Here is a 25,156-nt window from a genome sequence, read left to right as displayed (position 1 = left end):
GTCCTTGTGGTGCAGTGGTGGCATCCTCACAACAGGTTGAAGTCCTACCTGCTGTAGGGGTGTGAGCAACATCTCAGAACAAGCTGATTAGAAAATATCTGAAAGGTAAGACATATAGACAATGCAGAGATAGTTTGTGTGCGTCCAACAGGTGATCCCACTGTCTCTACTACCATTTCAGTAAGTACAAAGCATTGTGCAATATTATTAATTTGACAGGGAAATATCTCATTTGTTATTTACAACACTGTGTACACAATGACAATGGTTCTCAGTGATGGCCTCAGTCCTCATTAACATATTCTGCGCATTGCACCATCGTGTTAATGACAGAAAACTCAGATGTGGAGTAAGAATTCCCTACATACTAGATTGTGAGAGGACCTTTGTAGGTTGTTCTGATGAAGAGTCACCAGATTTGAAGTGGAGTGTGTCCAGGCAAAATGAGGGGCTGGGAATGCAGAAGAAACACCAGGACCCATACTTTCTTTCCATCATTGGTGGGATTTGATCATACACCTGCATTATTCTAGACATCTGGATTATTAGCATAGGAATATCACCAGAGTTCTGCTGCCTTTTTACGGAATCATCTCCATTGTGTCTGGGATCAGTGTGTTATTTTTAGCAGCAGGGTATACTTTTCATGATGATTAATCAGGGTGCCAAATGAGCAACAAGTATTAAAATATACATCAGGTTTATTTGAACTTGATACATTTGTGACAGTCTAAAAATTAAGGCAGATCCATTCTGCAGCAAAAATGTTAGAATCAATTGATTGGATTAAAGATTCCATTTTTTTCACATTTTTATATATCCCTGTTTCCATAATTGTTGTAACAGATCATATTCTGACTCATTGTTACCAAGGCAAGTGATCTTTGTTGTAGGCAAGTAGAGATAGTTGGAGGCTGCATTCGATGTACATGATTCAAAGTATACAAATTTAAACTCAGACTGTAATTCATCAATTATTTACAAAATGTATAATAAAACATGTGCTACACTCAAACATAAGATGACAGAGCTTAAGAGGAAAAATCACAAGCACCAAGACATAAGAATAATTTCAGAAGCAAATCTTCAAACACAAGAAGGGGTGAAAACCTCTTCTGGATGATTTGGAGAAATTTGCAACATTTTTCTTCTGCATTAAAATTCATACTTTTGATACAATTAAATATTCATACATTTACAGAAAAATAGATTATAATTTGAACATAACATACAAAACATTTTTTTAAACAGGACTCCTGTGGCTCAGTGAAGAATTGGGATTGACTACTATTGCAAAGTCATACAGTTCCATACTCTGTCATGAATGATCTCAGTGAAAGAAGACAATGATAACTCTTTCATCATCACAAACATTGCAAAGTATCAAACAATTATGGTCCTTACTCCTGATTGCTACCTAATAATTCTGGATCTGTAAGAACTCTAGATTTTAGGAATGACAAAAGTTTATGCCAAGGGACCTATAAACATTCTTTTACTGTAATTCCTCACTGCAGAGCAGTCCATTGTTTGCCATCCATTGTTAGGTCTCGAGATGAAAGTTGCCTGAGTCAGTGCACCAAATTGTTTTACATGAATAATTTCAGATCAAATTTATCCTTTTTTTGTGCTCAATTTGGATTCCCACTAGCTACGCAGAGGATTGCCTTCATTGACAAATCTAAAAGGAAATCAGATTCACAACTTTAAATGAAATAGAGAATAAAAGAAATGAACAAATGTATTTAAAGTTTTATACCAATTTAAATTACACATCATTAATGGATGCAGTAACAACCAAATGAAAAACAGTGGTTGTAAGGGCAACTCACTGGTGTCATAATTAACAAATACTTCACAAATCACTGACATTATTGAGACCAGTGACTGAAACTATTTGAAACTTGTAATATTGAGAATACTTTGAGATTAAACTCTGAAACATTGAATCAACCTTCAATGATAGGTTTCAGTTTCTCTTGGGTTCTTGATTCTGGTTGAACCCAACACAAATGATGGTATCTGGATTACCCTCACTAACAGACACTCCTATATATATGAGATATACTTAGCTTTTGTCAAATATAACCGCACAATATAATGTCTTCCTTTTGCTTTGAAATACTTTGTATTAACCGTATATATGCAAAGTGAAGACTATTAGAGAAGAAGGTAAACAGTGTGTCCTTCCACCTATAAAGCATAACATGATTCTGCTGCCATTGCCACCATCGTTCCACTGTTGACTTGTATTACCTACTGGACAGAAAGCAGTTCAAGCTCTTTTTAATATCTTAAGCTTCTCTCATTAAATTTAGCAATCTGAGTCATACCTTCGGAGGGACTATCCACTTTTGCTGTCATTCACTTCTAAGTAACATGGAGGTTTCACAGATAGCCTTGCACTGTTATTAAAAATATTCAATAAGTTTAGTTGAATTTGATAGCTGCTCTTTTGTTAAAGATGTTCAATAAGTTAACTTGAACTTGAAATGTTTTGTATGAATGAAGCCTGAACATTTGAACATACCAGCCTGTATGTTTCTGTTCTACAACACCACTGTATCAATCCAATCTCACTTTTAAAAGGGATCCATTTAAATTTGAGGAAACGTGGCATAGATAAGTGTCACTGATTGCCTGAGTTTGACCATCACTGATTTTCTGACAATAGTAACTAATATTTTGTGAGCGTCTACACAAACCTGTATCACTTGATTTATGCATTCACCATTTCACAGCATTCAGTTCACTAACGAGCTTCACACAGAGCTCAATTGCAAAGCTCACCTCGTCTATGACTGCACATTTCAGTAAATTTGGAGAAGCCTCTCACCCACCTACGCTCTCCACTCCAATCCTTAAAGGCATTCTTCAGGCAAATTATATGGCACTCTGTGAAAGATACTTCCGAGCAGACCTTGGGGGAGCTGAAGACATTTTCATCTTTCTTTTCTTGATCTTGTTGATTGGAGGTGGGTCACATGTAAGATTGTGCTCTGTTTTCTTGTGACAGGCAATGTGAACCAGCTTCAGGTTGGCCAGAGTAAACAAGTGACTGTAGAAAAATTCAACCTGATTGTCATCGGTGTCCTGATTCTTTACAGTATTGACTATTGCTGGAATGATGGCCCGCTTCTTCTCAATCCTGTGGAGAAAATGTTGAATTAGGAATATTGAAATAAAACGCAATCTTTGTTAAATGTACACATTTAAACAAGTCAAATTTCACAATTACTATTGAGGATTGTTCAATCAAATAAACAATTATAATTCACACTTTCAACTTGGGAATCTCTGAAATTTATTCTCATCAGTTTATTTCAAAATATTGGCAGGGTTTAGCCAGAGTGAGGAAGAGACAGTCACAGGACCACACACATTACTTCCTGTCAGACCATGTAGCAAGATTTCAGCCTCAGAATAAACTGGAATTCAGTTGTAATGATGATGTAGTCATCACAATCAAATAATATTTCATAAAAGCAGATCACATCTGGCAAATGTAGAGATAACTTTACCAGATAATTAAAAGCAACAGCAATAAACTCACTGACAAACTCTGCTGGTTTCTCAAGCTGTGACTTTAGTCTCCACATCAGAGCAGAAAGAGGGTCATACACAGGATCCTTCTGTAAAGCTCAGACTCCAATCACGTCATTAGGACCTACTTGCTGTTTTAATCTGAGACCTCGATAGGATAAATGTAGCTTTTCAGCCAGGTCACCCAAGCAAAGAGTGGGCGTGTGACAAGAAGAGGCCTTTTAAAAAGAAAGCCATTTTGGTGCGATTTTCCCTGGAGCTCAGCATTGTTCCCTTGCTCCTGTGCATGGGAATTTACCCTCCCTCTTGGAGACCAGAATCTACTTCCCACCAACTTCATGCAGGAAGTTGGCTGAACGCAGGCTGATGACTTGCAATCTCTCGCTGTCTAGTTTGGAACGATCCACTCCCCGATCACATGTTAAATCAGGCATTTTGTTTTTAAGCCTTTCGGAGGTTTCAAAATAGTTTCACAAACAGACTTACAAATAACTCGATAAATAAACTAAACAAATCAACATATTATCATCTGCTCTGCAAAATGATTCACTAAAGATTTCTGTATTTATAGAACATTAAACACAATTTAAACAAAATGTTTAAGTCCAATTCTTTAAAAGTGAAAATTTGAATAATTTATTGCCTGTTCCTGGTTGCTGAGGAGAAGAAACTGTGAGCTGTCTCCTTGAACTGTTGTACTTTATGATGTATAAGTACACCCACAGTGCTGTGGGGGAGGGAATTCCTGCATTTTGACCCAGCAACACTGAAGTAACAGCAACATATATCAAAGTCAGGATGATGTGACTTGGAGGGGAATTTGCACGAGGTGGTATCTCGTACCTACAGATTGTAGGTTTGTAAGGTGCTGCTGGAAGAGGTTTGTTCAGTTGTTGAAGTGCACTGTGTAGATGATACACTCAGATGCCACTGTGCTAGTGACAGAAAGAGCGAAAGTCGAAGGTGGTGAGGCTGGGGAGGTGGTGGAACGAAGGAGAGAGGAATGCCAATCAAGCAGTTTGCTTTATCCTGGATGGTGCTGAGGTTCTTGAGTGTTGTTGGTGTTGCACTCATCCACACAAGTTGGGAAAATTTATTAATTAGTGGCTTAGTGTCTGTTATTCGTAGGATTATTCACTCGTGTGTGAGATAGCGTAAAAAACAAGAACCAAATCTACAAACTGTAAATACACTAACCATGAGAGTAAGACCAGGAATGGCTTAATTTTTCCTCTGCTCATAATAAAGGAGATGAAAAACACTAAAAAAGAGAGGGATCTTATCAGAACTGAATTTTGATGATTAGCTTTCAACTCCCACATCAAATTTGAACATGAAATCTCAAAGTTATTGTGAAAACTTTACAAACATTCAAACTGAGACGTAACAGCCTCAAATTTGCAGAGAATCATGGTGGCTCAGTGGTTAGCACTGCTGCCTCACAGCACTGGAGACCTGGGTTTGAGCCCAGCCTCGGGTGACTGTCTATGTGATGTTTGCACATTCTCCCTGTATCTGCGTGGGTTTCCTCTGTTTGCTCCCACAATCCAAAGATGTGCAGATTAGGTGAATTGACCGTGCTAAATTGCCCATAGTGTTCAGGGATGTGCAGGTTAGGGGTAAATGTAGAGGAATGGGTGTGGGTGAGGTACTCTTTGGAAGGTCAGTGTGGACTTGTAAGACTGAAGGGCCTGTTTCCACACTGTAGAAACTTTTCTATGAACTCAGTTTCCCAAACATACAGAAATGATGGTTGAAAGTGCACACCTCCACTCACCTGTGATCCAGGTTCCATGTGCTAAACACAATTCTGTTTTCTTTGTTACCATATGGATTGATGGAATGGAAAGAACTGCACTCCTGCTGATCAAACGCCCCCTGAAAATGTATAGAAGTTCAATTCCAATGTTTAATTCCAACCTGACAATTTGTTTAGTCTTGAACAGAGATTTGGCTGAAGCTCTTGTTTAAACAGGAAAAGTTTATGAATACTTTGTGCCGTTGGTGTAAGTTAGCTTTGGAAGCAACCTGAACCACCGCAGCCCAAACAAAGCATTTGAACCACTGAGGTACCCAAGCATTTCCACATAAGTTTATGCTAGTAGTTTCTAAAAAGAATATAGAAACCAGGGTACATGTATTTGTCGCACCTCAGTTGGAAACACACTCAACTCTGAAACAGAAGATGGCTTATTCAGGGCCCACTCCAGAGACTTAATCACAAATTATATGCAGACACCACACAGTGTTCAAGATGTGGTCTCATCAATGCTTCTAATAACATTTGTACTTTTATGTTCAATAATGGGTCAGATTCCCATTTACCTTCTTAATCACTTCCTGTGCATATTAACCTTTTATGATTCATACAGTAGAAAACATTGATTCTTCTGCTATAGTGATTGTAATGAGGTCAGTCAGGTGTACCTCAAAGAATATGAGTTCCCTATTTGGGGCTGTTAATCTTGTCCAATCAGGGAACCCTGGCTGACAGTCGTAAACAGACATGTCAGAGGATCTGCTCACTCTGACAGCTGGCTCTGAGGGAACTGAATCAGTGTCAAGGACTCTGGAGTTATTTGGTGATGGGATACCAGCCGCTGTGGAGTTATTTCAGCTGCAACTCATAATTCAGCAATAGTTCTTCTTTTAAATAACATCCAGATTTTTTATTCTTCTTGCTAAAATGTACAACTTCATATTTTCCCACATCATACTCCAGCTGCAACATTTTTGGTGACTCACTCAACATGTAGAATTTTCCTCAGTTTACACTGCTTCTCTTTAAAAAACAGTTGTTCATAGGATGTGGGCGTTGCCAGCATAGGCAATATTTATTCCCCATCCCCAGTTGCCCACAGGAAGGTTTAAGGAGTCAGCTCACAGAACTTTGTATGTGTAGGTATACCCACAATGCAATGTGGGAGGGAGTTCCAGGATTTTGACTCAGTACACTGAAGTAACAGTGACATATTTCCAATGATGGTGTGACTCAGACAGGAATTTACATGTGGTGGTGTTCACATGTATCTCATACCTTTATTCTTGTTGATGATAGAGGTTATGGGTTTGAAAAATGCTCCTGGAGGAGATTTGTTAAGTTTCTGCAGTGCATCATGTAGATGATGCATTCAGATAACACTGTGCTCATGACAGAAAGAGTAAAGGGTGAAGGTGATGAGGAGATGCTGATAAGCAGGTTGCTTTGTTCCAAATGGTGTTGAGCTTCTTGAGTGCTGTACTCGTCCAGGCAAGTTGAGAGCACTCTATCGCACTCCTGACTTGTGCCTTGAAGATGGTGTGCAGTCTTTGGGGAGATAGATTGTAAGTTACTTGACTTGATTTCCCAATCTCTGACCAGTTATAGCTGTAATATTTACATGGCTAATTCAGTTCAGCTTCCGGTCAATGGTAAGTCCCAGTATGCTGATCATGGGGGATTCAGCAATGGTAATAACAGTTGAATGTCAAGGAGAGATGGTTAGATTATTTCTTGTTGGAGATAGACATTGTTTGGTAACTTAGCCTTGCCGGACAAGTACAGAGTTGGTGACACGAAAGGTGAAGCAAAGTCATTAGCTAATGAGAAGCTTCTGATAATTCAGATTTTACATCGCTGTTATCTGCATTTCATATCATCACAATGATTTTGATTCTTCACAGAAATATATTTTGGCACCCAACGTCTACCAACCCACAATGACACTCACTATTTCTGATAAAGGATCACCGGACTTCAAACATTAACTGTGTTTCTCTCTATAGATGCTGAGTTTCTCCACTTTCTCCACAGTACCTCAACTTTTTTTTTCTTTATTTGCCAGTTCCTTTGGTTGTGCATCATTTAATCTCAGCTGTCTTCTGTAAAGCTATTGAATTTCTCCTTCTTTGTTAAATGAGAGACAACGCTATGGCTTGTTTAAAATCTACTTCATTTGTAACTTTTCCCAATTCTGATTAAAGATTATCAGCTTGAACTGTTAGCTCTGTTACTCCCTCCACAGATGCTGCCTGACATGTTCAATATTTCCAGCATCTTGTTTTTACTTCACATCTTGAGTATCTACAATATTTTGCTTCTGAAACAGTGTTGAACTGATTGACCAGTAGAGACTAATGTCTATTAATTAGCATACATCAGTCATGACACATGAAAACCCCCAGGCTTGAGGTTTCAGCTTATATTTTGCTCAGCTATCACCTTAAACTCACCTGACAAGTAAACCATCCTTCATCAGTGCAGAGACGACTATTACCATTTGCTGTCCTGTCAAAGTAACACCCATTGAACTTAGTTTGTTGAAGCAGTTTCTCTATTCTTGCTACAAATGCACAGTACTTTTCCTTCACTTTTTTATCAACATTTTCAGCATGGCTTTTAACCTGTGAATGGAAACAATGTGTTACAGTGTCTTTCTACTAATTGAATCAATATGCTAGGTGATGCTACCATATCACAGTGGATGTATACATTTTGCATTAAGGGAGGAAATATGAAGGAGAATATTTGCAAGTAATTATTTGAATCACTTCACCATTGGAGCATGTGCTTTCAGATGCCAAGGTTCCAAGCTCTGTAATTTCTCTTCTCCAGTTAAGACACTCCATAAAACCCACCTGTTTGACAAAGCTTATGGTCACCTGCCCTAATATTTCCAGTGTGAAATTTTGTTAGATAAAATTCCTGCAAAGTATCATTGGATTTTTTTTGTTAAAGGTGTGAGATAAATGATAGTTGTTGGAAGCATTTTCACAGAACAATAGAATATTATGCTATAAAGAATGAGCTCGTGAGGATCCAACATCCAGGCCACACAACCAATTGACAGAGTGCCATACCTTGAAGCAACTGACTTGGGAGGTGTTCCTTTTAAAAGTAAAATGCTTGGAACCAACACCACTCCAAGTATGCAAATGTTCCTAGGCTTCTGGTAAGAGGAAGGGCATTGTTTTATTACAAATGTACACTTTGAGAAAAGTGCCTAATTTAATCTTACCACATCATGGTAGAAGGAGTAAAATAGAAATGGGTAGACTTTTAAAATTATTGCATTTACAATCTTTGGTTATTACAACATGATGGAAACAGCCTAATCAGGTTAATGTGATAATTAGGCACAAAGAGTATCTCAAAAGGTAGAAAACATTGTGCTTCATATAGTTAATTTTATATTAAAGAATATAAATTGTTTCAATTTCATACCTCTGTCAGGTAATTTCTCATTCTTCTGCCACAACTGAATCTCATATAATCAGATTTGGTTTTAAATCGCGATTCCAAACCTGCAATATAACAGATCCTATAGATAGTGCTTGTAATTTGTAGTAACCGTTATATACTAGTGTAACTGAATCATCAACTCACAAAGGGGTTGAATAGGATATTTAATTGCCTACTTTTGGAAAAAATGGTCACTGTGTAGCACATTTATTGCAGGCATGTTAATAATTACCCAAGGTCACCTATAATGCCAAGTTACATTTTCTGCAATAAATCTGATACAGCTGTGCCAAAATGTTGCCTTATTTCCAACTACTGTGTCTCTTTTTCCCTCATTAACTCTCCATCCTCTAGTGAAGCAGCATTGTAAATGTTAGGCTGCTTAGGAGGGAGTCTGTCTAAATCACACTGCTGCAAATGTGTTCAATAACCAAGTCTTAAATGTAATGTTGTGCCTGTTTCTTTGACAGAGGAACAAAGACTTCTTCAAGTGGTATAGCACATCTCAGCTCACTTGATGGAAGGTTATGTGTAGAAATTGAAGACAGACATAAAGGTGACACCTTACTCAGTCAAAGAGTTCCATCCACACAGACATGCAGTAAGCACCATCAGGAAAAGATAGAAGGTGTGTGGCAAAGGGAAGGGAGAATGATGATGTTGGGATTATGATATATGCCTGAGAAAATTGTGCATGATTTGTGAAAGAAATCCTATCAATGGGCTGAATGAGAATTTCTTGTTTCATTTGAGCATGAATTTACCATTGGTATATTTTGCATGTTATTTCTAAATAACCAAGGTTATTCGGTCTGATATTTCTATCAACATCAGCAGCACATCACCTTCAAACCACTCCTGGTCATCCTTACGATTTTCAGCTGTTATATTTCCAGCAGTGTTTTGAACAATGTACTGCAGCAGCATCTTTCTCCTGGGTTCTGTTTCATCAGATAACATTTGCCTTGCAATCATAATTAGTTCTTCATTATTTTGGTCATGAAATATTTTATTCAAACAGTAGCAAATTTCTGTAAATGAGACAGAGATATGAGTCTTTAGTTTTAAAATCAATCTGAATTGGAATTATGATCTTAAATTATTATAAGCTACAGTGAAACATTGTTATTCAGATTCAATGTTTTGCTTACACAATAGGCTATCTCATCAGCAAGCCTTCAATATTGCAAACTGCATTCCACATAGTCTAGCATGTTGTTTTGGCACATGAAGTAATCCATCCCCAAATCCTCCACCACACAAAATACTCCTAATTTGGTGACACTGAGTCTTCTTGACCCAGTGCCCATCAACAGTGTACTCCTCAAATGTAGGGATAAGCATCAGCTCTGTGTGAGCAACCAACTAAAAGTGTATATTTGCAACAGATCTCCCAGAAAACTGCTCCCATTTAGATGGTACAAGGACTAGGTTACACAGATTTAAGGTTTTTCACAAGTGAAACTACTCGATGTGGAACGAATAAACCACTGCTTGTGAGCATGGGGAGAAATGATTCCAAAAGAAAATTGAATGGGCACTTAAGGGAAATAAATTTGAAGGCTGCAGGGACAGTGTAACAAAATAAGACATGATGGATTGCTAAGCAGAGAGCTATCATGGCTTTGATGGGTTGAATGACCTTCTCCTGTGCCCTTATGACTGTATGAAAGCAGTTGCAAAAGACTTGTAGACAAATGGCACTTTCCGGATTGGATAAAATGTTAATTTTTTAAAATCCCAAACCCAACTTCCAGTTTTGATGGAGCTGGGATGGATCTGGAGAGTAGGGAACACTCCCAAGAGGTTACTTAGCATGTACTGGCCAACTAAAGGGAGACAAGGACTCCTTCGTGAAAAGGATGGGCACCTTTACAGAACAGCTTGTCAGCCAAGAAAAGCAAGAGTGCAACCTCCAATCCACCACATTTATTTGCTTCCCAATCTTTTGAGTATGAGTGACTGCAGTTCTGTACTTCTGTTGCACCCCCCCCCCCCCCCCCAATAATGTGCAGCTTTGCTATTCCTGGGCTGCATCTCCTTTGAACCTTTGCCCGACTCCACAGGGTATCAAGCCTGTCAATCTGGCTGACTTCCAGAGGGGGAACCAACTTGAAGAAAGTCAACGAGAAACCAGGAATCCCAGGTTTCCCAAATAAAATCTGTTCCCTCTCCTCTCAAAATCTGTCCAGTCCACATGGGAATCTGGACTTACCTCCATTCCACTGCTGTCCCTGCTCCAGAAAGATAAGCTTACAGTTATCTTCCAGACACGAGAAATTGTCAGCATGAACTTCTGTCCCATCTTTGTACAAACATAAGCGACATCTTTGACGTGGGATCTATCCAAGATAAAACAAGCAGTTACCGTAAAATATAATAAACACTATTCTTGTTTTCCTGTAATCATTTTGTGGGGGTTGGTGAGTTCAATTGGCTGGATGGCTGGTTTGCAATGCAAAGAGATATCAACAGTGTGGGCTTAATTCCTGGATCAGGGACTCTCCTTCTCAACCTTTTCTCTCATCTGATATGTGGTGACCCTCAAGTTAAATCACCACCAGTTATTTCTCCCTCTTTAATAAAAGAGCAGCCATGTGGCAGATTAGACAACAGTAACTTTATGTTTTTTTTAATTATTCTGTAGCTATTTTTAAAGAAATGACAATGTGGTCCTTTCACCTCAAGAGAATTGGCTTGAAAAATTCCTGATGAAGGGCTGTTGCCCGAAATGTCGATTTTACTGCTCCTTGGATGCTGCCTGAACTGCTGTGCTCTCCAGTACCACTAATCCAGAATCTGGTTTCCATCATCTGCAGTCATTGTTTTTACCTTGAAAAATGATCAGTACAATAGAATAGCTTTAAGCCGTAAGTAACCTTCATCTGAGCAGACTAACCTTACTGCTCCTTGGATGCTGCCTGAACTGCTGTGCTCTTCCAGTACCGCTAATCCAGAATCTGGTTTCCAGCATCTGCAGTCATTGTTTTTACCTGGTTTCCAATGAGTTTAAGCAAATGACGACTCAAATTACCACTGCACAGGTAGTATTACTCTACATTCATAAGATGAATTTCATAACTCGTTGAAATTGTTGGCAAATAATGAGAAAGCTTTATTGAAGAATGCTTCTGTATAGTATGGTATGCCAAACCTAGAGGTAACATGCCAATTGTACAATACTGAGGAAATCAAAATTCAATAAAGTGCATTTGTGTGAAGTAATATCTTTGCCATAGCCAAAAATACTGGCAGAATTTCAGATACAGAGTAACAACACGTTATCCCTGCCAAAGTATAACAGTAAATATCTTAAGTGTTTCCGTGATATGTGACAATGTATCACTTAGAAGTAGATTTCATGTATCCCAATCCAAGTGCAGGAAGAATGCCCACCTGAGAAGTGGCAAGTTTTCCAATACCCATCATAGGAAAAGACACTTCTTAGCTTGGTAAGTAGTTATATAAATGTTCAATAAAAGATTTGCATTTATAACTTTTGGCACCAAAGGACTTTTGCAGCAAATATGCAGACAGAAAGATGTCACAAACAAAAACAAAATAATGGTGTAGTAGCGGCAAATGGGGAGTAATTATTGGCCAAGACACAGGGGAGACCACTCTTTCTCAAAATAATACCGCAGAATCTGAGCCTTAGTTTAATGTCTTCAAAGGGGGTAGGCTGTCAGTGCAGCAAGCCCTTAAGGCTGAAGTGTAACTCAGGGTTGTGTGTTCAAGTCTCTATAATCTGCTTTCTAGTTTAGGATTATTTAAAATTTATGGGCGATAGGCCTTCACTAAATTACATGTAATTTATAAATTACAAGTCGTTTTGGGGACAACAGTTTATAGTATTTATAAACTACAGGATTTGATTCTCAAAGTAACATAAGATATCCATACCCTCAGTCCTTTCACTTGAATTTGGTGGGACTGTGTGATTCTAGACACAGACTTGTGTCGCCATAGCCTTACCAAACCATAGGGGCTGCTCTCGCATTAGAAATAAGCACCTGGTGGTGATTTAATCTGAAGTCTACCAGACCTCAGGGGAGGGGAGAGGGGGAGTCTTTCATAGTAACCTCAAAGCGGTGATGGGAATTGAACCCACCCTGTTGGTATCACGGACAGAGACTATACAATAGGAAAGCGCTTAGCGCCAAATGCTAGCTCGACTATTTAGCCACTCACAGACAAAGGAACCCCAAATAATAAATATGGTGAACGTTTTCAATTCTGCTGGAGGGAAAGTGCAAACACCAGCAAGCTCTCTCCACAAAAAGATTTGCGGAAGTGCTTCTGAACGTCGACAAAAATTAACCAATAAATGTCTCTTCAGATTTCCGATCGTCTCTGTTCATTACAAAGCACTTGCTTTCATAATTTTTTTTAAAATTTTACAGAATGTATTCAATTTCACCTGCAGTTTCTGGCATCCCTTTGTCATTAGATCTTCCAAGTCTCTGGCTACGATTCCATACGTTCTGTCAGTCTTCAAACTCCTCACTTTGAATATGGTCCCCATGTTAAAACTAGGAACTTTTTGTTACAAGGAAACGCAAGTGCGCATGCACTCTCCGAGCCCCCAGCTTGACAAATGTCGGAATAAGGGGAGGAAGTTCCTGAATGTCCTGCTTGGTGACATTGTTGACTATCAAATACACACACGCAGGGACAACTGAATACAGTAAAGGGCTTGCTGATTGTTTCTTCCCTTTGTGCTGGTGTTGGATGATTTGCAACAAAATAACGCGCGAAAATATTGGGAATTCCGTGTCATTTGGGTTCCATGCCGTGCGAAAAAAGTTGAAGTTTTAAGTCGTGTATGACCTGAAAAATAATGGAAATGTTAAACGTTTCAAGCAGGTGGAAGGGAGGGATGTGGTATGAACAAAAGAGAAGGTTTGTGATCGGGTAAGAGGCATGAAATGACGAACGGTTTTGTGAAAATTGATAAAGAAACAAAAATGTGGCCCTGATGAAGAGTGGCTGACCTCACTGAATGCAAAACAGAAGAGAATACAATGTAAGGAAATGCAAGAAAATTGAAACAGTGGTGGGGGAATAAAGATGCCAGCAGGAGATGTAAAATTTTTGAATCTGCCGAGTTGACAGATAAGCTTCCGCTCTTCCAGCTCGATTTCCATTGGATTTGTAACTGGCCAAATATAAAGGGATAGACAAGTAGGAGGCTGGAAGAAAACAGCAAGCTAGGCAGCACCAGGAGCTAGAGAAGTTGACGTCTCGGGTGTAACCCTTCACAGCGGAAGCAAAATTGACAATTACAATAACAAAGGATAGGGAACTGGCGGCGTTGCTTGCGCACTGCACGAACGTCGTCCACAAAATAATGCATTTGTAGCTCTGTCAAAGTCCTTTTTAAAGATTTTTACAGTGTGATTAATCTGTGCATAAGGCGACTAAAAACTTGTATGGTTAGCATTCGTGAACGAATGTTGCAGTTGAAGTATGCAAAGGATAAAGATGTACAGAAAGAGGCTTTTGGAGCTTCGAGCCTGTTCCACTATCCACGGTGGATCTGCAAATCAAGGTCATTTACCAACTTTTGATCCATATCCTTTGTGATACCCTTATTGAATGAAAACCTTTTCATCTCAGTCTTAAAAGATTCAATTCTGCCAGTATCTAGGGTCATTTGTGAGAATAAGATTCTAAATTTCCCCTGTCCTGTGGGTGAAAGGGGGGTTTGTTGTTTTCACTCCTGTTGTATGGCCTCACTTACATTTCAAGAATGGGATAATGCTTAGAATTTTTACAGCACAGAAAAAATGGCCTTTTGTGTCTGTGCAGGACATAAGCATCTATTTATTCTAATCCCATTCAGCATTTGGCCTTGTATGCTGTAGAGGTTCAAGTATTTATTAAATGTCTTCAGAGCTCCTGCCTCTGCCACACTATTAGGCAGTGACCTCAAGATTCTCACCACCCTCTGTGTGAAACTAATTCCTTAAATCCCCTCTAATTTTCCTGCTCCTCACTTTAAAACTGTTAACCCATTAACCCTTCTACTAAAAGGAGATATTTGTCCCTATCTATGCCGCTCATAACTCAGTACACCACAATCAGACCCCCTCAGTCTTCTCTGCTCAAAGGAAAATAATCCCAGCCAATCTCGTCTCCAAGGCTGAATCACTCCAGCTCAGGCAACATACTGGTGAATCTCCTCTGCACCCTCTCTAGTGGAATTATATCCTTTCTGTAACGCAGTGATTAGAAGTGCACACAGTACTCCAGCTGAAGCCAAACTAATGTTATATACAGATCCATCATAGCCTCCTTGCTCATTAGCTCATATTCAATGCCTTGACTGAAAAGGCAAGTAGCTCATATGCCTCCTTAACCACATTATCTATGTTGTCTTGCTACCCTTATGGATCTGTGGACATGCACACTAAGATCCATCTGATTCCCTGTACTCCCAGGGTCCTACCATTTAACATGTACTTAGCCTTGTTAGTCTTTCCAAAATGCATCACCCTATACTTTTATGGATTTAGTTCCATTTGTCATTGTTCAACCCATCTCAACATATCCATTGAGATGATGCTGTGGCGTTAAGAGGTATACTTTGTCCAGGTTTCTTTTAAGAGAGAGATTGAATGAGAGGTACCAAGTAGTCTGTGGTAACGTAAATAGCGTGTGAGGCTTTTTTTTAAAAGTTGGAACAATAGCAGCAGCCTGGATGAGTGTGGCCAGCTCTGACAGACCAAGATTTCTGGTGTTTTAAGAACATAGAATAGTACAGGCCCTTCAACCCTTGATGTTGTGCTGGTCTTTTATCCTTTCTAAGATCAGACTAACCCACATACCCTTCATTGTACTAACTTCCATATGCTTATCCAAGAGTTGCCCTAATGTCTCTGACTCTACTACCATTGCTGGCAGTGCATACCACGCACCCACAACTCTCTGAGTAAAGAACCTACTTCTGATATCTCCCCTAAACCTTCCTCCAATTACCTTAAAATTGCCCCTTCATGATAGACATTTCTGCCAAGGGAAAGAGTCTCTGGCTATCCACTCTATCTATGTCTCCCAACATCTTGTACACCTGTATCAAGTTACCTCATATCTTTCTTCTCTCCAATGAGAAAAGCCATAGCTCCCTCAACTTTTCTTCCTAAGACATGCCCTCCATTCCAAGCAGCATCCTGGTCTGCACCCTCTTCTGCACCCTCTCTAAAGCTTCCATATCTTTCCTGTAATGAGGCAACTAGAACTGAACACAATATTCCAACTGTGGTCTAACCAAGACTATAGAACTGCAGCATAATCTTGCAGCTCTTAAACTCAATACCCTTGCTAATGAAAGCTAAGACACCACATGCCTTCTTAACAACCCTATCAACCTGGGTGGCACCTTTGAGGCATCTATTGACATGGACCCCAAGATCCCTCTGTTCCTCCACATTGCCAAGAATCCTGCCTTTAACCCTGTATTCTGCATTCAAATTTGATCTTCCAAAGTGTATGACTTCACATTTTTCCAGGTTGAACTCCATCTGCCACTTCTCAGCTCAGCTCTGCATTCTGTCAATGTCAATTTGCAATTTACAACAGTCCTCCACACTCTCCACAACTCCACCAACCTTTGTGTCATCGGCAACCTTACTAACCCACCCTTTCACTTCCTTATCCAAGTCATTTATAAAAATCACAAAGAACAGAGGTCCCAGATCCAATCCTTGAAGAACACCACTGGTCACTGAGCTCGAGGCTGAATATTTTCCATCTACCACAACCCTCTGTCTTCAATAGGCCAGCCAGTTCTGTATCCAGACAGACAGGTTTCTCTGTATCCCATGCCTCCTTAATTTTTGAATGAGTCTACCATTAGGAAACCTTATGAAATACCTTGCTAAAATCTATGCACACCACATCCACTGCTCTAGCTTCATCAACGTGTTTTGTCACATCCTGAAAGAATTCAGTCAGGTTTGTGAGGCATGACCTGCCCTTCACAAAGTCATGCTGACTATTTTTAATCAAACTATGGTTTTCCAAGTATTCATAAATACTGTTTTCTTTAGCTTTTAGATTCAGCAAAAGCTGCTGGAGTCTTGAGGAAGTAGAAACTATATTTTCCCTCTCTCAGTTGCAGCTGGAAGCTGGGGTTTCTCTTCTTATTGAGCGGTTGATTGTGAGAATATTTGATTTCTGAATTTGCCTTTTTGCCAATTGGTGTGTTTATGGAATGTTACTATATTGGAAAGTAACTTAGTAATTGTTACTATGTCTATTGCTCTGTTAAGTTTTCCAATAGAGTTAAGTTATTCTAATTTCTTCTTGCTTTTGTTATATTTCACCATAGTGTTTGAACAAATTGCGTTTTGCTTAACATCAAGTAGTTTGACCAGTCAAGTTGCATCTGGAACACAGAACTTTACATTTACTTTTAAAATAAGAAAAATTTAGGGACCAGGCTAACATTTTAAAATATTTTGAGGGAGCATGGTCTATTCCATAACACTGTATTGTCCTTTATGTTAAAGCTTTCCTCCTCTCTGTTTACATGTCATCTGATACCTTACTGATTATACGTCCTCTGTTCATATCTAGATCATAAAAATAAGTTCGACTACAAACAGCAAGGGAGTCAGCACTGAACCTAGTACATCTCTGGATTCAGACTTCCAGTTACAAAATCTTTCAACCATCTGCTTCGTGCCACTAGTTAATTTTGGATTCAATTTGCCAATTCCCCTGAATCTTTAGACGCTTAGCTTCTTAACCAGTTTTGCTATGCAAGACCTTGTTAAATGTCTTACTGAAGTCCATATAGGCGACATCACTGCTTTACCCTTTGCACATCTAGTCACATTCTCAAAATGTTCAATCAAATTTGTTAGACATATCAACCCCTGATAAAGCCATGTTGACTATCCTTGACAAGAAGCAAAGAAGTGCAGGGGCTGGAAATCTGAAACAAAAACAGAAATTGCTGGAGAAACGTAACAGGCTTGGCAGCATCTGTGGAGAGAAAGCAGAGTCACTGTTTCAACATGATTCTGCTTTTTCTGCACAGATGCTGCCAGACTTGCTGACTATCCTTCTTATTGGCAAGGGAGTAAAAGATTTGGGAGGGGGCGGGTGGTAGACAGGAAAGTCAAATTGAGATCACAGTCAGATCATCCATGATCTGTTCAAATATAAAAGCAGGTTAGATGGGCAGAATGGCCTGCTCCTTCTAATTTATATGTTTTTCTGCACAGATGCTGCCAGACTTGCTGACTATCCTTGTTATTGGCAAGGGAGTAAAAGATTTGGGAGGGGCGGGTGGTAGACAGGAAAGTAAAATTGAGATCACAGTCAGATCATCCATGATCTGTTCAAATATAAAAGCAGGTTAGATGGGCAGAATGGCCTGCTCCTTCTAATTTATATGTTTGTGATGCTATGATTACCTCACAGGAAGAAATCGGTCTTTGAACTTTCTCTATAAAATGCTTTTATCACTTTAAATATCTCAAAGATGTCCCCAACTGTCCATTTCTCATCCCTACATGCCCTTGAGAATGTGGTGGTGAGCTGCTCTTTTGAATCACTGCAGTCCATGGGCCACAGTTAGATCCACAATGTTGTTAGAGAAGGAATTCCCGGATTTTGACCCAATGACACTGAAGGAATGGTGATACATTTCCAAATCAGGATGGCAGAGGAGGTGCTTTCTCCATGTATCTGCTCTGCCTGTCCTTCTAAATATAGTAGGCAAAAGTGAGTACTGCAGATACTGGAAATTAGAGGAGAAAGTGAGGTCTGCAGATGCTGGAGATCAGAGCTGAAAATGTGTTGCTGGAAAAGCGCAGCAGGTCAGGCAGCATCCAGGGAACAGGAGAATCGACGTTTCGGGCATAAGCCCTTCTTCAGGAAGCCCTTCTTCAGGAAGCCCTTCTTCTGGAAATTAGAGTCCAGATTAGAGTGATGCTGGAAAAACACAGCAGGTCAGGCAGCATCTGAGGAGCAGGAAAATCGACATTTCGGGCAAAAGCTCTTCTACAGGAATGATGAAGGGCTTTTGCCCGAAGCTTCTAAATATAGTGGTCATGCATTTAGAAAGTGCTGTCGAAGGAGCTTTGGGGAATTTCTACAGTGCACATTGTAGATACTGCACACTGCACGTTAGTGGTGGAGGATATGGAGTGTGGTGCTGGAGAAGCACAGCAGGTCAGGCAGCATCCTTGGAACAGGAGAGCCAACGTTTCAGGCAAACGCCCTAATGCTGTGCTTTTCCAGCACCATACTCTCAACTCTAATCTCCAGCACCTGCAGCCCTCACTTTCACCTTGTGTCAAGCTTCATGAGTGTTGTTGGAGCTGCACCTATCCAGGCAAATGGGGAGAATTCCATCAGATGCTTCATTGACTATGCTGGTTATTGACTGGGAAAAGTGCTGATTAAATGCAAGTTTATTCCCTTGTTTACAAGAGCATGAAGTCTGAGCACATTCCTGTGGCGCAGTGGACACTGTCCTTTTTAAGCTAAAAGCTGATCTCCAGGGAAAGTGTGCATAATTAGGCTAAACGGTATCCTGATCAGTATGAGGGTCGTTTAGGACTCGAATATTTTCTCTCTGCACAAACGCTGACACACTAACCTTTATTGAAGGCGATGACTTGGGTGAGCCTGAATCAAAGGAGGTGCGCGTGCGCCAAAGTAGGCTACGCAGGAACTACAATTCCCAGAAGGCCATGGGATCGCAAATTGGCGCATGCGCCGTGTTGGCTGTTGATGGTGGTGGTTATGGAGATGTGGTGGCGGCTGATGGTGGGGTATGGATCCTTGAGCTGCCTCGCTGGCCGCCTGTTGGACCGTGGTGTCACAAACCAGGTGAAGTTTTGCATGTCATGATCTTTTCTTTTTTTTTTGAACTAAAATAACCACGTTTGTAAATGTTTGAAAGAACGGGTGGCGGGAGCCCGGGCTGATTCGGGGCCTCCGTGATGTTTGGCGCCGCTCCATGAGGCTCATGGAAAGTTCCAGCATTTGGTGGCTCTGCAGGGCTCTTCACTGCCTTACCCTCTGCTGAGGATGCTGATCCCTTTCCCCCTCAAACTAACGATTCCTTGAGCCACTGTGGCTCTGTCCCGATGTGGGAGCCCAGCCAATGCAGGTATTGGGGGTGGGTTCAGGGTCAGCGATTGCAGGTTATGGGGGGAAAGGGGGTGGTGCAGGCCAGGCTCGGATAAGGAAGGGCTCCACTGGTGAGCTTTGAAATTTCAGATATAATCTGTTGTTGCCAGTTTCGTTTTAATATTCCAATCGGGGAAGAACATTCGAAAATCTTCACTGGCCCAACATCTTGCCTGCTGTATCAACTCTGCAACATGTTCTTCACGAGATATGTTTTCTTTCTGTAAACTTGTTTTGTGGTATGATGCATTGCAGGTAAGTGAATTGATTGCATGTCATGTAGACAGAGAGATTATGTATTTTGCCCAGAGGTATTGGTTTGTGAAAGAGTTTTTCATGAGATCACCATCGACTTTATTGTTTTTGATTAACTTATTTGGCTATTAGTATCATTTATGTTTAGTTATTACGTTTTGTCATGCATCATACGCCCTTTTGTTATTCTGAAATTTGGTGCCTTCCTCACAAGTAGAAAACTGGTTCAAGCAGCAGCTGTTGCCCAGCTAATCTGGTGATTTAGGAGTAAAGCTGTTTTTGTTTTTCTAGGGTGCCTTTTTGCAAGTACGAAGTCACAAAACAATTTCCTGGAAATTATTTTGCCGAAGGCAGATGGTAATGAATTATATAAATTGATTTAACATTGTGGATGTGACCCTGTCAACTTTGATCTATTTGACACCTTACCATTAAGTGTATAAGTCCTGCTAAGATTTGCTTTCCTAAAATGCAGCACCTTGCATTTATCTGAATTAAACTCCACCTGCCACTTCTCGGCCCATTGGCACATCTGATTAAGATCCTATTGTAATCTGAGGTAACCTTCTTTGCTGTCCAGTACATTTCCAATTTTGGTGTCATCTGCAGACTTACTAACTGTACCTCTTATGCTCACATCCAAATCATTTATGTAAATGACAAAAAGTAGTGGACCCAGCTCCGAACTTTGTGGCACTCCACTGGTCACGGGTCTCCAGTCTGAAAAACAACCCTCCACCACCACCTTTGTGTCAGTCTGTGTCCAAATGGTTAGTCCTCCCTTTATTCCGTGAGATCTAAACTTGCTAACCAGTCTCTCATGGGGACCTTGTTGAACACCTTACTGAAGTCCATACAGATCACATCTTACCACTCTGCCCTCATCAATTCTCTTTGCACTTCTTCAAAAAACTCAATCAAGTTTGTGAGACATGATTTCCCACGCACAAAGCCATGTTGACTATCCCTAATCAGTCCTTGCCTTTCCAAGCACATGTACATCCTGTCCCTCAGTATTCCCTCCAACAACTTGCCCACCGCCGACATCAGGCTCACTGGTTAATAGTTCCCTGGCTTGTCCTTATTATCCTTCTTAAAGAGTGGAACCACGTTATTCAACCTCCAGTCTTCCGGCACCTCACCTGTGACTATCGATGATACAATATCTCAGTAAGAGGCCCAGCAATCACTTCTCATGCTTCCCACAAAGTTCTAGGGTACACCTGATCAGGTCCGGGGTTTTATCCACCTTTATGCGTTTCAAGACATCTAGCACTTCCTCCTCTGTAATATGGACATTTTGCAAGGTGTCACCATCTATTTCACTCCTTTCTATATCTTCCATATCATTTTACACTGTAAATACTGGTGCAAAATACTCGTTTAGTATCTTCCCCCATTTTCTGCGGCTCTGATCAGGTGTACGCTAGAACTCTTGGACAAGTTGTTGGAGGGAATCCTGAAGAACAGGGATGAACATGTATTTGAAAAGGCAAGGACTGATCAGGGATCGACAACATGGCTTTGTGCTTGAGAAATCATGTCTCACAAACTTGATTGAGTTTTTTGAAGCAGTAACAAAGAAGATTGATTAGGGCAGAACAGTAGATGTGATCTATATGGACTTCAGTAAGGCGTTTGACAAGGTGCCCCATGGGAGACTGGTTAGCAAGGTTAGATCTCATGGAATAAAGGGAGAACTAGCCATTTGGTGACAGAACTGGCTCAAAGGTAGAAGACAGAGGGTGGTGGTGGAGGGTTGTTTTTCAGACTGGAGGCCTGTGACCAGTGGAGTTCTACAAGGATCAGTGCTGGGTCCTCTACTTTTTTGTCATTTACATAAATGATTTGAATGTGAGCATAAGAGGTACAGTTGGTAAGTTTGCAGATGACATCAAAATTGGAGGTGTAGTGGACAGCGTAGAAGGTTACCTCAGATTACAACAGGATCTTGATCAGATGTGCCAATGGGCTGAGAAGTGGCAGATGGAGTTTAATTCATATAAATGCGGGGTGTGCATTTTGGGAAAGCAAATCTTAGCAGGACTTATACAGTTAATGGAAAGGTCCAAGAGAGTGTTGGAGTGCAGGTTCATAGCTCATTGAAAGTGGAGTTGCCGGTAGATAGGATAGTGAAGAAGGCATTTGGTATGCTTTCTTTTATTGGTCAGAGGATTGGGTACAGAAGTTGGGAGTACATGTTGCGGCTGTACAGGACATTGGTTAGGCCACTGTTGGAATACTGCCTGCAATTCTGGTCTCCTTCCTATTGGAAAGATGTTGTGAAACTTGAAAGGGTTCAGAAAAGATTTACAAGGATGTTGGCAGGGTTGGAGGATTTCAGCTATAGGGAGAGGCTGAACAGACTGGGGCTGTTTTCCCTGGAGTGTTGGAGGTCGAGGGGGTGATCTTACAGAGGTTTACAAAATTATGAGGGGCAAGGATAGGATAAATAGGCAAAGTCTTTTCCCTGGGAAGGGGGAGTCCCAGAACTAGAGAGCATAGTTTTAGGGTGAGGGGGAAAAGATATAAAAGGGACCTAAGGGGCAACTCATTCACGCAGAGGGTGGTACGTGTATGGAATGAGCTGCCAGAGGAAGTGGTGGAGGCTTGTCAATTGCAAAATTTAAATGGCATTTTGGATGGATATATGAATAAGAAGGGTTTCGTGGAATATGGGCCGGGTGCTGGCAAGTGAGACTAGATTGGGTTGGGATATCTGGTCGGCATGGACGGGTTGGACCGAAGGGTCAGTTTCCATGCTGTACAACTTTATGACTCAGTACTGAAAACACTTAAGCAGTTGGATTCCTTTTAACTTGAGCTTGTTGACAGTTATATGCCTAATTAGTATTTCAAGTACATTATTGGTAAATTGAAGTTTGGACCAATTAAATTGAATAGTTTTGAATAGTTATGTTTAAAATTGGATATATATTGCTGCAAATTTCAGCATAACCTGATTTTTGTAATGTGGACTAGTTTACACCTTGGCAGTTTATTTTTAAAAAACTTTTAAATGTTCAAGTAGTGCGCTGTATGTATAAATTCAATACAAAAACAGAAATTGCTGGAGAAACGTAGATCTGGCAGCACCTGCATGAAGAAAGCAGAGTTATCGTATTGAGTCTGGTGACAATTCATCTGAACTCGTTCTCCAGCAATTTGTTTTTTTCTAACAAATCCCTAGCACCTGCTGTTATTTGTTTTAAAACAAGCTCCTTCGTCTGTATTCATTCTCAAGAGGCATTCTTTTCATATCTCCCTTGTCAAATCATCTGAAATTTTCTGTTCTCTCTGTTCTATTTATTCTAAATTTAAAAACAGGCAATTTTGCAGAAACATAGTGGGTTGAAAAATTAGGCAACAATGAACAAATTTCATAGCATGAGAATGGAATGAGGTGGCTTTCTCATGGTCTCTTGGCCTTCGACAATCATATCACATTGTTGACTGGAGTAATCTTCAATTTGGTCGCTGATCATATGGACTTGAATCTATTGCTTGAGTTCGAAGTTCTTTTTCTTTTCGTGCTAGTTTTCTTCCATTCGCAGAGTACTGGGAAGAAAGAGGTCTGGTTTGCTTTGGAGGTCTGAGTGCTGATGCACTTGTCTCAGTTGTATGACAAACTGCAACTTAAAACCATTGGACAGTTCTTTTTCCTCCACTAAAAACACACTTTATGCCATTTAACTTCATAAAAGTATCAAATTTGGCTTCTCCAGAAGCTAAATGTTCTTGTATAACCAATGGGAGAAAACCCCTTCAAGTTGCACAAAAAAGATTTCTACAACACAGTAATCCAAACACAAGTTTTCCCATTTACATCTCAATTAAAATATATGTACTACTTGCAATCTGTGCATGGAGTAGCTGTGAGACAGTGCATCAATTGTTTAATTTATCTGTGACCTCTTGCAGCATAGAACTCCAGAATGCCACATAAAATTGGATTTGTTACAATAAGCTGCTCTGGCTATGAAGATGGGTATAATTCAAATGAGCTGATGGTGCATGCGCCTACAATAAATGGTTGGCGTTCCCCAAGGTAAGAACAAAATACTACTAATTCCCAGGAGTATTAAAGTTTCACCTGTTATATTGTTTGTCTTTTTGTTAATGCAGGTCTTGTTGTCTAAATTATTATAGTTAATGCTGTACACCAGATTACTGTTAAACAGATCAAGAAGTTTGCCAGCTAATGTTTTCCGTCAAAAATTAATGTTAATATACAATCTGACCTTATTAATGATGGGCTGCTAATTTGGATAAAAAGTTGGATAAACATTCATTTTTGGAAGTTATTTAAATTTTTTGCCCAAATTAGCAACCCATTCTTAATAGGGTCAGATTGTATGCCCCAAAATGTTTTGCAACTGCATTTGTTCATTTACCATTGTTCAGGTTTAAGATGTTTTGGTAATTTGATAGACTCTGGTATAAATTTATATATTCTCACCATTGACATTTAACTTCACAAAGTTAACAGTTCAACTCTCAAATGTGTATTCTAGTTTCTAGTAGAGTGATTTGGTAATAAGTTTGGTTAGTGCCAGAGAGAAGTTTAATAACAAAGCAACAAGGGCATGGTCTGCACTGTTTTGAATCATAATCAGAAAGAATCCATTTGTTTTTTTTTCATCTCGTAGAGATAGAATGTCAATTGGGATGCCAGACATGCCTTTACAATGAGGAAATGTCAGACAGCATCTATGTTATTTGCATTGTTACCTAGCACTGTATTCTGGAATAGCCTTAGTGGAGCCTTCAGAGTTGGCTGGACATTCCCTTTACATATTAAACATAGAACAGTACAGCACAGAACAGGTCCTTCAGCCCACGATATTGTGCCGACCATTGTTTCTCATGTATGCACCCTCAAATTTCTGTGACCATATGCATGTCCAGCAGCCTCTTAAATGTCCCCAATGACCTTGCTTCCACAACTGCTGCTGGCAGCGCATTCCATGCTCTCACAACTCTCTG

The 25,156-nt window shown here is 40.0% G+C and overlaps 2 protein-coding genes across 4 annotated transcripts in view; one reads left to right on the top strand and one right to left on the bottom strand.

Annotated features, from left to right (window-relative positions):
* Nucleotides 1-683: 683 nt before the first annotated feature.
* Nucleotides 684-13,995, bottom strand: dffb (DNA fragmentation factor, beta polypeptide (caspase-activated DNase)). 3 transcript variants are annotated; one of them, XM_043675536.1, is made up of 8 exons: nt 13,185-13,994; nt 10,980-11,106; nt 9,610-9,795; nt 8,747-8,826; nt 7,756-7,926; nt 5,321-5,421; nt 2,841-3,148; nt 684-1,681 (listed from the first exon to the last, which is right to left on the bottom strand). In XM_043675536.1, the coding sequence occupies exons 1-7, from the start codon at nt 13,287-13,289 to the stop codon at nt 2,884-2,886; spliced, it is 1,035 nt and encodes a 344-aa protein (XP_043531471.1). In that variant the 5' UTR covers nt 13,290-13,994; the 3' UTR covers nt 684-1,681; nt 2,841-2,883. The 3 variants fall into 3 exon arrangements, with proteins under 3 accessions (XP_043531471.1, XP_043531470.1, XP_043531472.1); XM_043675535.1 differs by having other exon boundaries at nt 684-3,148; nt 13,185-13,594; nt 13,759-13,816; XM_043675537.1 differs by lacking the exon at nt 7,756-7,926 and having other exon boundaries at nt 684-3,148; nt 13,185-13,995.
* Nucleotides 13,996-19,953: 5,958 nt separating this feature from the next.
* The window catches only part of LOC122540088 (centrosomal protein of 104 kDa-like), a 28,677-nt gene continuing 23,474 nt past the window's right edge, over nt 19,954-25,156 (top strand). Inside the window, exons 1-2 of the mRNA XM_043675398.1 lie at nt 19,954-20,170; nt 24,092-24,218. Coding sequence (XP_043531333.1) covers nt 24,106-24,218 — 113 coding nt within the window. The 5' untranslated portion in view covers nt 19,954-20,170; nt 24,092-24,105. The remainder of the gene's footprint in view (nt 20,171-24,091; nt 24,219-25,156) is intronic.

The sequence above is a fragment of the Chiloscyllium plagiosum genome, chromosome 34 (genome assembly GCF_004010195.1).
Source record: "Chiloscyllium plagiosum isolate BGI_BamShark_2017 chromosome 34, ASM401019v2, whole genome shotgun sequence".
Taxonomy (NCBI): domain Eukaryota; kingdom Metazoa; phylum Chordata; class Chondrichthyes; order Orectolobiformes; family Hemiscylliidae; genus Chiloscyllium; species Chiloscyllium plagiosum.
Note: the sequence above shows the minus strand (reverse complement) of the source record. Positions and strands in the feature narration are given on the sequence as shown.

What these genes read in the sequence shown, in the direction of transcription:
- dffb (XM_043675536.1), bottom strand. Translation starts at nt 13,289, where the DNA reads ATGGGGACCATATTCAAAGTGAGGAGTTTGAAGACTGACAGAACGTAT. An exon ending in AGGGATGCCAGAAACTGCAG is followed by an intron (nt 11,107 to 13,184) that starts GTGAAATTGAAT and finishes TATCTTGGATAG; the next exon opens with ATCCCACGTCAAAGATGTCG. An exon ending in AAGGATGGTTTACTTGTCAG is followed by an intron (nt 5,422 to 7,755) that starts GTGAGTTTAAGG and finishes ATACATTTTCAG; the next exon opens with GGGGCGTTTGATCAGCAGGA.